Source organism: Nuphar pumila, chromosome 17 (assembly GCF_984573655.1).
Source record: "Nuphar pumila chromosome 17, dmNupPumi1.hap1.1, whole genome shotgun sequence".
Taxonomy (NCBI): domain Eukaryota; kingdom Viridiplantae; phylum Streptophyta; class Magnoliopsida; order Nymphaeales; family Nymphaeaceae; genus Nuphar; species Nuphar pumila.
This window is the reverse complement of record NC_143265.1, coordinates 74,165,151-74,180,339: the sequence shown is the minus strand read 5'-3', so window position 1 is coordinate 74,180,339 and position 15,189 is coordinate 74,165,151. Positions and strand designations below refer to the sequence as shown.

Here is a 15,189-nt window from a genome sequence, read left to right as displayed (position 1 = left end):
TGACCCTAGCTGATTTTGTTGGAATTTCGTTCTTTTTTGGCCTTCTGTCCTTATGTTTTTCTGCTTTTGCTTTCGTGTTTTCGGCCCTTAGTTTGGGTCTGCTGTTTGTTTGCTCGTAGTCTCAACCTTTGTTGACCCTTTCTCTCTCTCTCTCTCTCTCTCTCTCTCTCTCTCTCTCTCAATGACATGCATAAACTTCAATGCCGAAGAAACTAACCGTGCTGCAACTCCCTTTCCAACAATGGGCGAGGTGAAAAGTGGCAGACTGGGCACCATATAACTCAAATTGGTACTTTCCAATCTTTTCACCTTCGCTTTTTTGGCAATTTTCACGGAACCATATGGCAGGAAATTAGTTGGGATGATGGAGAAACATCTTGTTGTACAGCATTTCCATGCCCGGATGGGTGGTCAGAAAATGAGATATACGGTGATGACGTACAGTAAGAATAGACCTGGAAGAAAGGCGACAGGCGCAGGAAAAAAAATATACCACCATTTTTCCAAACTATAGTTTTCCGCCTCAAACACCATTTTCAAAACAATGTTTTATAAAATGGCAGCCAAAAGCCTTCAAACGGTAAATACCGTTTTCAAAAACATGAGAAATTCATTTTCCTGCATCATCTAAATGACCTCTTAGCCTTGCAATATACCATTTGAATATCTTAAAAAGATCAGAATTACAAAATATTATTAGGTAAAGAAACATCCACAGTGATCTATACAGCGAACACTAGCATATTTCCAAACGATTTTTCAAGAATGAGATGCATACTGCGCACCAAGTCTGCAACAAACGCTTGGTTTGGACCAAGAAGATATAAGCAGAACGCTTGTACAACGAAATGGGAAAAAAATGTGTAGCACCCTCTCCCCACTCACCGAAACTAACAATACACACCACCAACTCGGAGCCAACACACCTCTTAAATAGGAGGCAACTTATCTAAAACCCATGCCTTGCACTGAAGTACAAGGCTTCGGCACCAATAGGCTTCTCTCCCAACTAATCAACTTGGTGTAGATTGCAACACGCTGTGGAAATTTCTAGTTCTAATATTCATCTACTCAAAGCGCTGATGTACCACTTGATGCTGGTTTAGCAACATAGATCTGCTTCACTTTAGCAGCAGCTAAGTTCTTATCACCCCCTGCAGCATGGTTCCTGCCAGTAAATCCAGTCCTTCGTGACCACTCGCTACCAGAACCCATCTTCTGTGTTGCTCCTCTACCTTTATGTTCTGTGTGTCCAATCGGATATTGAGCTGAAGAAGTCTGAGGCTGAGCAGATTGGGGCTTAAACGTAGAGCTAGAACTTTGGCTTACATGTGTAGTGGCACTGACATTATTACTGATATCACTAATACCACTGCCCTCACCAACATTAGTAGCAATGCTTCTTGATGAGTTTTTGCCACTATTCTGCCCCTTAACATTCCCAGTGCTGTAGGAACTGGGCCTGCTAGCTGGAACGGGAAGAGAACCACTGCCAGATGATGCATCACCCAATGCCAATTCATCAAGGAACTGTGATGCTGCATCATTTGTTGGAAATGATTTAGTGCTATCTGCAGGCTTTGAAGGTCGGCCTTCATCAAACCTACTCCCACTTGACTCTACTGTTGTTGTATGGTTAAACTGTCTGGGAGGAACAACCTCTGCTTGCTGCAGTGACATTGATATACCAGCTGGAGGAAAAGAATGAAGGGATGGTGCAGGAATATGAGACCAACGAGCTTGCACTGCTAAGTCTGCAGACGGCTGCAATGTAAATAGGTTTATCACATTGGCAGTTACTCCATATGTATGATTGAATCGAAACAAAGTAACCATGAGTAATGCATTTGTTATAAACCTATAATTTTCAACTTGCTAATATTTTCAGAAACCAAAAGGGAAATTTCATAATACCAGCAATATCACGACTTATAAATCCAATCATTTCAAAATATCTCATTTCTAAAGTATAATGCACTATCATAATCTGCTAATCTACCTGGAATGGTGACATGTCGAACATGCCAAAAGGAGATGCAATTGGCACAAGTGGAGACCCAGGGCCCAAATGCTGGATTGGCACAGGTATGCTGGCATCACATTGGCCAGGCACCATATTGACGTTGTTGATGTTTCTATCGTTAAGGCCCACTGCAGTAGAAGATACTGGGATATGCTTCCAATCAGGTTGCTTCCCTGATGGAATATATGCAGTGCCCATCAATCTTAAACCCATTTGCCCAAATTGACCCACTGGAGCGAAGTGGTTATAAACAACCATGTGGGGAGGACCTTGAAAACCAGGGATGGCCCCAGGAGGACTAATAAAAGGGCCAGTGAAGCCTGCTGGAGGGCCATAGAAGGAATCTACACCTGAATGGCATTGCTGCCAGGCCCCAAGCGATCCTGAACCAGATGCATTGCTCTTTTGAGCCTGCAGCTGGCTGCTAGTTGACTCATCATATGGACCAAAAGTGAGAACAGGGCCACCCAACATTGGGTTCATTTCAAAACAAGGAAAATGTGAATGTGATGCCCCAGGAAAGTGAGACAGCATTTGACTGGAAGAGCCCTGTGGACTTGGTAAGGGTGCCCATAAGGATAAGGATGGAGTCTCAACAGAAAGATCAGCAGGAAGAGCTACAGAAAAGGATTCTTCACTTCTTGATTGACTTGAAAATGGCAGACTGCTAGCTACAGCTGCAATAAGATGAAAATATCACATCAACAAACAGCAGGTTGCAACCAAGCATCAACAGCAGATACACAATTTGTTTAATGAAGTGAGCAAAGACCTCATACCTCCCATAGGCAACACAGAAACATCTACACCTCCAAAGCTTTTTGTATCAGTGATAGATGCAGAACCAGCACCTAGCCCATTTCCAACTGGCTCATCGCTGCTGATAGCAGCAACAGCAACTGCTGAAGCAGCAGCTTCAGCCTCAGCATCCTCCAGCTGAACACAAAACTCTTCAGAATGCTTCGCTTTGTCAAATAAGATCATGCGATCACCCTCGGATGCAGGCAGTTTCTGTTCAATTGACACATCTGACAAACACGAAACAGAAGGGCCAACACCTCTCAAAACAGCACAGCTACTAGGGGGCAAGACAGTGGGAGAAGTAACAGCACCTGAAACGAACACAATTTCAGAAAATTGACCAGCCATATCTTAGATAAATCATCCAATGAAGTGATGAACACAAACATATCCTCACCAAAATGAATTTTCTCCCCAGCAAGGAGCAAATTAAGAGAGCTTGCTGAAGCAGGGAATGATTTATCATGTGCCTTAATCGAGGTTGCTCCTTTGCTAGTTTCCAGAACCAAACTGTTATGATCAATTAGAGGAGAAACCCGAACATCAAAACTTGCAGGCTTCATAGCATCATTAAGTTTGTTCTGTGTCAATGACATGACCTGGAGAAAAAATTTGTTAGCAGACAGGATGGGGGCAACTGCAGGTTAATTATTGCAATAAAAAAGAGATCAGATGCAGATCCCAGAGCATTCAAATTGCCACATTAGTGACTACCTATGTCACACGGACTCGGCCAGGGGGGCGACGCACCAGCGTCGACACGCCCCGATATGGGTGTGGACACGGACACGGGGCGGACTCGGTCAACAGGTGTCGGACTCGGTCAACGCACCTGGGCCGAGTCCGTCCACTTTATAGACTCGGTCAACTTTGACCGAGTATATTCATCCAATTTGAAAAGTAATTTGGACTCGGGTCGGGTCCAGACCCGACCCGGATCCAAAACAGTCTTAAGGGTCGGGGCCCGACCCTTAAGAGGCGCAGGGGGAGGGGAATACCCCCCGAATTCATTTTATCCCTTTAGGGTTCTCTCATCAGAGCTCCGGCAGGCCACCGGCGACCCTCTACCACCGCCCCTCGAGCCTCCCTTTTCTCTCCCGTTTCCCGACCACCCGGCACCGACAGCCCCCCTCCCGCTCGTCGTATTCCGGCAGCCGACGCCAACACCAACACCCCTCGTGCGCCTCCCAATGCCGGCGATGCCTTTTTCTGGCCACCTCTCAGGTAATATATCTCTCTCCCTCTCGTTGTCTTCTTCTTCTTCTCCCTGTTTGCGCAGAGGGGCCGAGCCCCTCCCCGGTGCCCCCATTTTCGCAGGGGCTGCTGCCCTGTTTCCATAGGGGAGGGGCTCCCTGCCTCCCCGTTCCTTCTGTACGCAGGGGAGGGGACGATACCTCCCCTCTGCATCGCTTCCCCCTCCCCTCTTCGTCCTCTCCTTCATTGCCGGCAGGCAGGGCCCCTCATGGGAGATGGCCTCATTTGAAAGAATTATATATATAATTATTATTATTATATATATATATTAAAATCTTATTATTAATTTATTGTTATATATATATATATAGCCGAATCCTCGTGTCCAAAATTTTTGAAATTGCGCCGCACCCGTGTCGCACCCGCACCCATGTGACATAGATGACTACTATGACAATAAACCTACTCAAATTTATCATTTCAGTCAAAACTGCTTTGAAACATAGGTTCCCTTCGGTTACTTAAGAAAACGAAAAAAGTGAGCCATAAATCCTTGCACATTAACTTGAACAGGGACATCATGTGGTTCCAATCATCCAATTTTTCTTCTACATATTCCTCGTAGATAATGAAATCCAGTAATCCACTGTAACTAACAATCCTGCAAAGTTTAGAATCTTAAGAAGAGGACAGAAAAATACAAGAATACCTGACATGGCCAGATATTCTTGTACACTTAAAGGGCTTGGAAACATGGTTATAAACTAATCCATGCCTGCAAAAAGAATATAAAAGCACAGAAACAGAAGAATGGGAACTAGAAAGGCTGAAAAAACTGACCCTGCATGCCCTCCAAAGTACCACAAAGAGTATGCTCCCCTTAGCAAAACTCCACAAAAAAAATAGAAGGTAAAAGGTCTAGAAATGAAATATGGTATAGTTCCCACAGTTAAATAGTTGAGTAACAAGAAATTCCCTAACGTTGATGTTATATAACCGGAAAACTCACCTATATACGGAAGAAGTCTACCTCTAAAACGCATACATTGCAAAAGAAAAGATTGCAATAGAGGTAACATGCACTCCGAAAACTGATCATATGGGGGCAAAAAGATCCCTAGAAATTATACTGGCTACCAAAAATAGCATGTCAAAGAAACAAATACAAAGCTAGCTAGAAAATACAATGCCTAATAAACAACCTAGTGAGATCTCATTCCCTTGAAATTGTTCTTTTCAACAGAGTTTTTATCCTGAAAGACTACCAAAACCTCAAATATGATTACAAAAGAATTGGAGTTACAGAAAACCAAAAAAAGAATGATCCTTCCAAGACTAGAAACTTACATGATTGACACGTACATTACCCCAAGCACCTAAAGAGGTTGATGCATCATCCGTAACAACATTGCTATTCTCGGATGACAAGCCTGGAACCAGGTTTCCTCCCCGACCAGGCATAGTTGGGAAGGAACTTGCTTGAAGAGAGCTGCAGAAGAATCCAGTAGGAGAATAAGCACTAAAAATATTTAATAAAATGTGGAGTGCTAACTGAAGGTGGTAAACATACCTCATATTCAGGGACATTATATCAGCTTGAGAATCAGCATATACTGCAGGTGTACCAATTGGAGGCAGAGGCTGGGATGCAAAAGTGTTAGCAATTGGCAATGGCATTTCAACATTGTTTTGTGTTAGATCCCTTCCATCAGGAATGGCAGGTTCACCACGAAGCCCATTTGGTGCTGATGATCCACCATCAGCACCCAAAGACATAGGGGTCTTACTAGAAATTAATGACCTTGCATCATTCTTTGAAACAGATCGAGGTTTCCGAGATCCCTGGTACAGAAATTATTCACATCTAAGCCAAAGCCTTTCATTCCACTTGAAAGTAGATAGAAGAGACAAGAAGAAGAAGAAAGGAGATGATGATGATAAAAAGCTTCTATCAGATAGCAAGAGGATGAAGGAATGGTTACCTTTGCAGCTCTAGACTTCGCCTTGATTTCCTTCTCCCTCTGCTCACGCCGGTCATTCAACATCTGTCTCTTTGACCTAACCTCGATGAAATCATCTTCATCACTAGGTGTCTCAATACCTGGCTGTTGAAAAACACGCACAACACCACTCTGCAGAGAAGCATCAACATCCTCCTCATGTCCTATGTTCCTCTTGAGGTTCCTGCCCACAGAACGAGGACCTTTCTCCGAAGAAAGACTCTTTAATGATGTTTCAGAACCAAGTGTTTTCCCTATCTTGCCTCCAGAATCAATAGCAAGGTAACTAGTATAACCTGAACTTTCAATGCTTTCAGATCGAACTGATAGCTTGGTGGCTTTTTGTGCAACAAAATCCTTCCTTCCCACACCTTTTGAGGAGACACTGGCAACTCTCATATTGAAAGCTGACACCTGTTGCCCAGCATAGCTAGCAGAATCTGCAGCAACTGTTTGCCTTCTATCAACATTCTCCCGCACTCTGAACTCAGTGCGGCGAATGGCTCGCTGACCCCTTCTCTTAAAGTTATTAGGTTCTACACTAGAAGCCTCGGGTACTGGATGCGGGTATGCAGCAGCAGCATTTCTAACATTATAGACAACTCTTCCAGCTCCATTACTGGATATTGTGCCAGGAGCTGGACTTCTGCTGGTAGTTCTTTCACCAGAAAAAACATTAGATAAGATGGGCTCGCCATGAATTTGATCTTGTGGGTCCCTGATATTAATCATGGGTTTATGCATCTCCTTTGTGACTGCATCTTTATCGCCTTGATCCCCAGCATTAGGCAGCAGTACAGATCTTAAGTCGTTTGCACTAAAAAATGAATTACCAGTATGACCGCAAGCCTTATCACCGATAGATTCCATATTCTCCATTGTTGGCAATGTGATGGGTTCAATGGTTAGATTTTCTTGCCTTAGGTCCACAACCTTTGGTGCAAAGGACTGCTTGATCTCCAGATGATCTGTGAGGATTTTACCTGTCGAATGTGTGCTCTGTGAAGATTCGTGACCAGGCTGACTATGTAGAGGCACCGTTGTCTGCTGGCTTATAGAATAATGTGCTGGAACAGTTGGCTGAACATAAGATACTGTCTGAGGAGCTATTGGCAAGATTCCTTGAGTGATCGGAGCTGGGTAACTTAACTGACCAAACTGGAACATGGGAGGCTGCGGAGGGTGCAATTGAGTAAGAGATGGTCCAACCTGAGGGTGTAGATGGAGAGGCATCCGAATAGACCCAATTTGGATGGTAGGCAATGGTGATGGCATCAAGGAAGGCCCAGAAAACAGGCCAAACTGCAACTGAACAGGGACCTCTGTCTGGCTTGGGACAGATGTAACTGGCTGCACTGCTTGGGTAGAAGATGCAGATGTGACCACTGATGTAGGAAGCTGCTGGCCAGATAAGACAGAATCAGATGGTTCCATTCCATTATCCACATGCTTAGCATATGATACTTGTGCTTTGGATGCATTCACGGGTTTAAGAACCAAATCTTGCAGTGCCTTCTCAGTTTCTTGAATCGATGAAGATAAGACTGAGAACTGCAGCTCAGATGGGTCTATCTTAGGTTGTTGGTCATTTTTGTTACTATTTTGAACCACCCGTGCAAGTGAAGCCTCAGATAATCTCGAGTCTGGTGGTGCAAGATCAGTAGAAACTTGAAAGTCAACTCCACTTTTAATGAAATCACCATTTACCTCGATACCATTGTCAAGATCTGAAACTGGTTGAAAAAGACCTGTTTGAATCTGCTCTTCAAGATGCAAATCTCCGAAATCCTTTGCCAGGTCAAAGTTCTCTTCATCTCCTTCATGTACTTCATCTTCCTCTTGATATGCATCTTCCTCTTCATCATATTCTTCTTGCTCCTGTGATCCTTCATTGTCTTCAGCTATCCAATCTTCTTCAACGGGAGATGCTGAACCAGATGATGCAGTGATGACCTTGTCTGCTGCCTCTGATGCCAACACAACATTATCATTGTCAGACATAACAATCTGCTCATAGTCAGCATGCAAAGCATTTGAATCTCCACCCTCCTCTATGTCATCATGTGAAAGATGAGCGGGAGAATTAGGCGGACTTGAGACTGACACTGATGACTGAGAATCACACCTTAACGTGTTATTATCCTCGTTTTCCTTCATGGAAACTGTGTTCTCTGGCATTTTGTTCACCAAGTCAGATTGCTCTCTGTTCTGATGAAGACTGCTTCCATAATCTGATTCAAGAAATTCTGCATCCTTACGTAGAGGAAGCTGGTGTTCAGGCTCACTATCTACAAAGGTCGAAGGGCTAGACCGTTCAATATTGATACTTAAAGAAATTCTATTCATGGAAGACAGTGATGGAGGTGGAAGAACACGAGGCTGTCTTACAAAGTGCCGTGATCGTCCAAACGGAATCCCATCAATATCAGAGTTCTGAAATAATCTTTCAGAATATGGCACATGAGGACCACCTCGAGTGTGAACTTGTCCACACCCAAGATCCGCAAACTTCTCCATTGAATTCTCAGTAAATTCTACATCTTTATCCAAATTCCTGTTGTAGTGATCATCTACAGCAAAGTTCCACCTCTGCCCTTTCATTTGAGAGATGTCATCAGTCATCTGCATTTCCGGTACAGCAACTTTTGAGAATTCTCTACTTGACATAAATCCAAGCCCCCCATATAATTCTCTCCTTGAGAAGCCTCTTCCCCGAGGAACCACATCACGATGAGGATTATTATCTTGCATGAACAGTGCTGAACTACTACCATTATCATGCCCATCCTTTCTCCAAGAGCCTGTATGTTTCGTTCTGTCCATGCCAGCAGCATTACCATTTCTTGCAGAGTGCGGCCTAGAGCCTGTATCTGAGGATCGATTGAGACTAGATGACTCAGAAGATGCAGAACTTGTAAGTCGCTCCACCATCCTCTCACTCTCTTCCCACTCACCCACAGCAACTATTCTTGAATTTTCTCTATCTTTCAGTGATCTAGGGATACCCTCATCACTTGTTGTCTTCAACTTTTCATCTTTTGAGGGTTCAGCTTGCCTCCTTGCCATCCTAGCCTCCAGCTCCAAAAGCTTTTGTCTAGCTGCTTCTTTCCTTCTCTCTTCCACCAAGAGCATCTGCCTGTTCTCCTCTTCTCGCGCCCTCTTCTGATCCTCGGCCCTTCTAGCAGCTTCCAACCTCTCTTGTTCTGCTCTCCAAGCAGCTTCCATGGCCTCCTCTTCGAGCTTTCTTCTACGCTCTGCTTCTTCCCTGGCCAACCGCTCTCTCTCTTCCTCCTCTTTTCTTGCAAGCTCCAGGGCTCTTGCCTGCTCTTCAAGCACCAGCCGGCGTTCCTTCTCTTGCATTTTCTGAACCCTCTCAAGTTCAGCCTCAAACGACTCTCTTACAGGATCATAAAAATCAGCAGTCTTTAGCACATCCTTCTTCCTCTTGAATACTCTCATATCAGGAGCAAAAGGATCTCTACCATCAAAAGTAGAACTTGTAAGATCTTTCATGAAAGCGTCCTCAATGTATGGCTTCCCATTGTGTGAAAACAAACGTTTTTCCTTGCCAAAACTAAGAATTGGATCATTAATAGGGAACCCTTTTGTCCCTGAAGAAAATGAGGACCTAGATGTTATTGTGTTCTGAACAGCTTCACCAGTAGAACCTCTGAGCCGGTTGGAGAGATCACTTTGTCTGCTCTGAGAAGCTTGTTCAGTGCCTCTGCGGCCAATTGCTTCCATAGAATGGTTACCCTTCTGACCAAACTGTCCATACGAATCTCTGTTAAAAGACTCCTTGAACCTAGAATCCTGACTGCCATTGACAGACACCCTAGAACCAACCCAAGCACTGTCTTTGGATGATGCCTGTAACGAATTCCTCCCATATGGTGCTCGATCAATCTTACTATCTTTCATGATATTCGAAGTTAGATATGGCCTCATATAACTCCCCCCATTTTGTTCCATTCCTGTATCTCTGGCACCAAAGCCATCTTTTCGTGCAGGCAAGGCTCTCCATGGGTTATCATCTCTTCCACTTCTGTTACCAGGCTGTTCTCTGCCATATATATCTCCTCTAATGGTATCCCTCAATGCAACCCTACCAGCATCAAGAACGATGGTATCTTGACAATTTCGATCAGAAGTCAATGCATTCAATGAGCTACTCTTATGAAATGAGTGAAGATCATAGACACCACGGGGCATCCCAGTCCTAGGAACATCCAATTCTCTCTCCCTACCATAAATCTCGGTTCTTGAGAACCCATGACCCCTGTTGTGTTCTGGCCGGTAACTGGTGTCACGTTCATCATCCGCCCAATTGTAAGAGTGACTCAATCTAACCATGGGAAGCGGGCCAGGCAGGATACCCTCCGACTTCCTTGTCTTCTCACCATCGTTAAAAAACGCCGACTTTCCGTCCAACCCACCGTTATCATCAGCACTACCGGCATTAGCCCGAGGCTTCATCTGGGGACGCATGGGAAACGACAGTGGCAAATCCAACATTCCATCCGAGGGCTTTAGTCCCTGCTCTTTCAATGCTGCATCAGTCTGCTTCTGCTGGTCCTTCTGCCGCAAGAGCGAATGGGCAACAGGCAGAGAAGCTTGTAACGAAGGGAAGTCTTCGCCCCGGAGCACAACCGCTTTCTCTACGGTCTGAAACCCATCAGCTGGAGGAACTGGCGCCTCAACTCCGGTAGCCCGCGCTCCTGGTGGCATGTACACGCTAGGCCTACGGCTCGCATCGTCCCCAGCTGAACTCACCACGCGGTGAGCAGCTGACGCACCATAAGGGGCAATCTTCCCCGCCTCCAAAAGCGGCCTAGCCTCGCCCTCACCAATCCGCAAAGGCTGTGGCTTCGTCCAGCCCATGCCGGACGAAGCAGAACCCAAACCAGGTCCGGCGGTACCAATCACGCCGCTGGAAGATGGATCAATTTTCTCATGCTCCTTCCTTAGGGACGGCAGGTTCAAGGGGGGCGGTACCGTGAGGCGAGGACCCTTCTGCCCGGAGGAAACCAGGCTTCTGGGCCTAGACAAAACCACCATGCCCCCATGGCCCAACGGCCGAGCTCTCCCACCACCACCATTCCCACCACCCAAAGAGCTACGCTTCCCATAGGATTTGTTCAGGTTCACAGAAACAAACTTGCTCCCGACGCCCGGGTTCGCCATTCGCGGACGGCCGAGCTCAGCCACAGCATGAAAAACCCCAGGATCGCGGCCGGCCTGCCCCGACCACCCTTACAACCGTCCCAAAGAAGAAGGCCAAAGCCCTCGAAACTCTAGACCAAGAGATTAAACTCCAAGAAACCCCTGAAATATACAGCTAAAACCCTAATACCAGCGAAGAATCGAAGGCCAAAACGAGCGTCCAGGCAAGGGGACAATCGAATCTGCTAAAAGGACCGTTTGGATCGCCAAGATTTCAAATTGGAGGTGTGTTTCGTAGCTGAGATCAAAACCCTAGATGATCAATTCTAAAAAGCTAAAGAAAAAGGAGTGGGAGGGAGGGAAAGGAGCAAATGGGTGGGTGGGTGGGGGGGGGGGGTGAAAGATTAGGGTTTTGGGGGTTGGGGTGGGGCTCCGTACCGCTGCGGAAAGACGTTGCTTTGGGGTCGTGGGAATGGCGGCCGCGCAGGAGGATCGAAGGGAATGATCCGAGAGAGGGATAGAAAAGTGGGGCTGTTGTTGGCTTCTATTTCGCTTCTCTCTCTCATTGAATATTTTTAATAAAAAATAAAATTAGAGTGAATTCCTCTCTCCCCCCTTTTTTTATTTAATTTATTAATGAATATAAAAATTAGAGTGAAATCCTCCTCTCACTTTTTCTTTAATTGATGAAAAATAAACTAGAGTGAAGAGAAAAAGATCATCAAATTTTTTAATAAAAATAAAACTAGAGTGAATTCCTCTCTCTCTCCCCTTTTTTATTTAATTTGTTAATGAATATGGAATTAGAGTGAAATCCTCCCTCTCCTCACTTTTTATTTAGTTTTTTGATGAAAAAATAACCTAGAGTGAAGAGAAAATAAATCATTAAATTTTTAATAAAAATAAAATCAGGGTGAATTCCCTCCTCTCTCTCCTCTTTTTTATTTAATTGTGAAACCCTCTCTCTCCTCACTTAGAAAAAGAGTGAGCGTTTCTCTTCTTCCTTTGGTTAGATGGCTTTTTTATGTAATTTTTGTGTTAGGAAAAATTTAATGTTTTTGATTAATTTCCTAAACTAATTTGCTGTTTGTTAGTTTAGTGGCATCTTTTTACCATGGACTTTTTTTCTTTTTCCCTCATTTCCTCTTTTATCAACAAGGTGGGGAATGCGGATATTCCTTTGTGGCATTTCATTCGAGTTTAAGAAAATGATAAAATAGCATGAAAAATAAGGAAGGGGATAGACTTTAACTATATCGAATGATAAAAATTGATGACAAATAATGCATAATGAATGATTAAGAAAAAAGTAATTGGCTTTAGACAATAAGGTGTTTAAAGATCATTAATTTCATTAGTTCACTATTGTAGAAATTTTTTTTTTTACGATATAGATGAATTTGCAGACACTAAAACAAAAGAAAATGAAAAAAAAGACAAAATAATATTTGTGAAAATATAACTTCCAAAAACAAACCTTTGAAAACCCTTCAAAGGCCTTTCAAGTAGGGGTGTCAACGGGCCTGGTTTATCCCGACCCGACCTGAACCAAACCTTATAGGGTCCGGATATGGTGATAAATAATAAGACCCAATTAAGTCCAGGGTCCGGACCTGAAGTCCGATTAATACATGGACCCGGGTATAGTTTGTGAATTTTTATACGGACCTGAGATTTTATTAAGACCCATAATGTTTTAATGTAAAAATAATAAAAAATATGGTTTTACCAGGTATGGTCCATGTTTGGTTCATGTAGTTCTTATCAGATCTGGATATGATTTTTCTTATAGTGGACCTGATTAGATCTGAGTCCAGACCCAATACCATACCGGAAAATCTGGTCCAAGTTTGGTTCCACCGGAGTCCCAACCAAACCCAGCCCTTAACACCCCTACTTTCGAGTGTACCATTTCTATGCATTGCTCTTAATGTTAAGCATCTTTTTTTAGACTAATACCTTTTATGCTCGTTGAATACTACGAGCGGAACTTCAAGTATTCAAGCTTGGCTCATTCTTATGGTAAGCCAAGCCAAGCCAAGTCCTAGGCTCCTAGCTCATAATTAGCCCGAGTTAAATGAACCAAGTTCGAGTTGGCCTGTTTACAGAAAAAAATATATATTGTTTTAGAAATGAGAAAAATAAGATTGCCAAAAATGCATTGTTAAGTAAAAATAATCCAACTTATTTTTGCAAAAGAAATAATTCAATAATATGTTTTACATATATTATATGATGTAAAATATATTTAAAATATATTTTTTATTACTCAACAAGCTCACACAAGTTGAGCCAAGCCATGTACCAATTAGCTAATTATAATTAGGATTTGTGAAGTGATGCAGTGCATAAGAACTGTGGAATTAATTGAAACTTTAGCATGGGATTAAGAGCTTAAACGTTTAACTAATTTGATTTTTTCAAACATTCAAATGAATAGCAGCAGTTAATAGAAGATCAAAAGTGGCTGTTTCTACATTAAACAGGAACAAAGTTGAAAAAGCTGTCCATAACATGTTACCAAGAGTAATAAGTAAAGTTTGATTTGTATTAAGCATTAAATGAGAGCACTAAAGCAACCTAGACTAAAAAAATATGCGTTATATTTTTTGTAGTTTATATTTTTACATGTTTTCATATTTTTTCATAAACATATTGAGATCTTTCAATATCTTTCCAAAAAATCAATTTTTATGAGATTTTTCATTGCCAAGAAAATCCTTGGGAGATATGTTACCCAAGCTAAGCTTACACCTTCTAGTAGTGATGTAAATGATTCAGATTCAGGTCGGATACCAGATCCAACTAATTGTATATTGGCTAAACGGATTCGGCTTTCGATGGCAAAAGAACTCATATCAAATCTAGTTTTTAACATATAATTGGATTCAGATTTGTTAGCAAAGAATTAAAATAAGATCCAATCCGATTATAATCAGATATGATTTTGACTTACCAAGTCTGACTAAACTAAGTCTAATTTGGTTGGATATCAGATAAAATTTGTTCCATTAATACTAAAGAGGTTGCTTAAGAAAGAATGCAAATGTATCAAAAAGTAGACAATTAAGTCGGTGTAAAGGCTTTGTTGTACATGTTTATTCAGTTCTATTGGACACCACTGAAAACTCAGCAAAGTTCTTTAACTTTTACCAATCAGCATGTTTACGCTAACAACATCATGTTGTCATGCTCAAGTGTACAGCATAAGCATGATAGTAAGTGAAAGCAAGTTAAAGTTTTATAATCGAAAAAATGACCGTACGGCAAAAGTGACACGGTTTCTAAAAGATCTTGAAATTTCAGAAATCCATCTGATGTTCAAAATCGCAAATACTATTATTTTTTGAACTTTTTTTTAGCTTTTACATCTATAGTTTTTTGTGCAATTTTTTTTTATATGCAAATTTTTCTGTTTTCACTGGAAATGCCTTAGCCACTACCATCATCGGCCTCCGTCGTCTAAACTAATGCATAATCTCTATCACTCTGTAAAAAACCAGTCTATGGTGAATCCCATGGTGGTGCGAGTACGATGGATTATACCGCAATTGCAAAAGCAACCGCTTGGCAGCAGAGAATGGAATGGGTTTTCTGATGAAAGCTCGAACCTCGAAACCTCAAAAATACTTGAGTTACTGTACATTAAAAATTTATCAAATTCGCATAAAATAAGTGCGAGCAAACTTTCTTTTAAACTTGAACCGACAAATTTCGTAAATACTTAAGTTACCTCGCATAAAAAATTTATGATTTTTTTTTAACTCCAACCGACAAGCCTTGCAAATACTTGAGTTACCTCGTATAAATAATTTACAAAATTTACATAAAATAAGTGTGAGAAAACCTTTTTTTAAAATCTCAAACTTTTAAACATCGTAAATACCTGAGTTTCTTTACATAAAAAAAAAATAAATTGGCATAAAAATTTTGCAAACTAAAAAATTATGCAAATACCTGAATTACTTCGCATAAAAAATATAATATCGTATAAAAAATCTATGATTT

The 15,189-nt window shown here is 42.3% G+C and overlaps 1 protein-coding gene across 1 annotated transcript; it reads right to left on the bottom strand.

The window, feature by feature from the left end:
- Positions 1 to 668: 668 nt before the first annotated feature.
- LOC149812235 (uncharacterized) lies at positions 669 to 11,339 on the bottom strand. The gene is made up of 7 exons (XM_089993537.1): positions 6,001 to 11,339; positions 5,589 to 5,860; positions 5,366 to 5,507; positions 3,222 to 3,423; positions 2,803 to 3,135; positions 2,000 to 2,700; positions 669 to 1,764 (listed from the first exon to the last, which is right to left on the bottom strand). Exons 1-7 carry the CDS (start codon positions 11,200 to 11,202, stop codon positions 1,072 to 1,074), a joined length of 7,545 nt encoding a protein of 2,514 aa, XP_089849663.1. The 5' UTR covers positions 11,203 to 11,339; the 3' UTR covers positions 669 to 1,071.
- Positions 11,340 to 15,189: the final 3,850 nt, after the last annotated feature.

Bases quoted from the DNA above. Each gene is read 5' to 3' on its own strand.
- LOC149812235 (XM_089993537.1), bottom strand. From the start codon at position 11,202: ATGGCGAACCCGGGCGTCGGGAGCAAGTTTGTTTCTGTGAACCTGAAC. The intron at 5,508-5,588 runs GTATGTTTACCA...ATTCTTCTGCAG, and splicing joins ATAATGTCCCTGAATATGAG to CTCTCTTCAAGCAAGTTCCT. The intron at 1,765-1,999 runs GTAGATTAGCAG...TTTACATTGCAG, and splicing joins TCGACATGTCACCATTCCAG to CCGTCTGCAGACTTAGCAGT.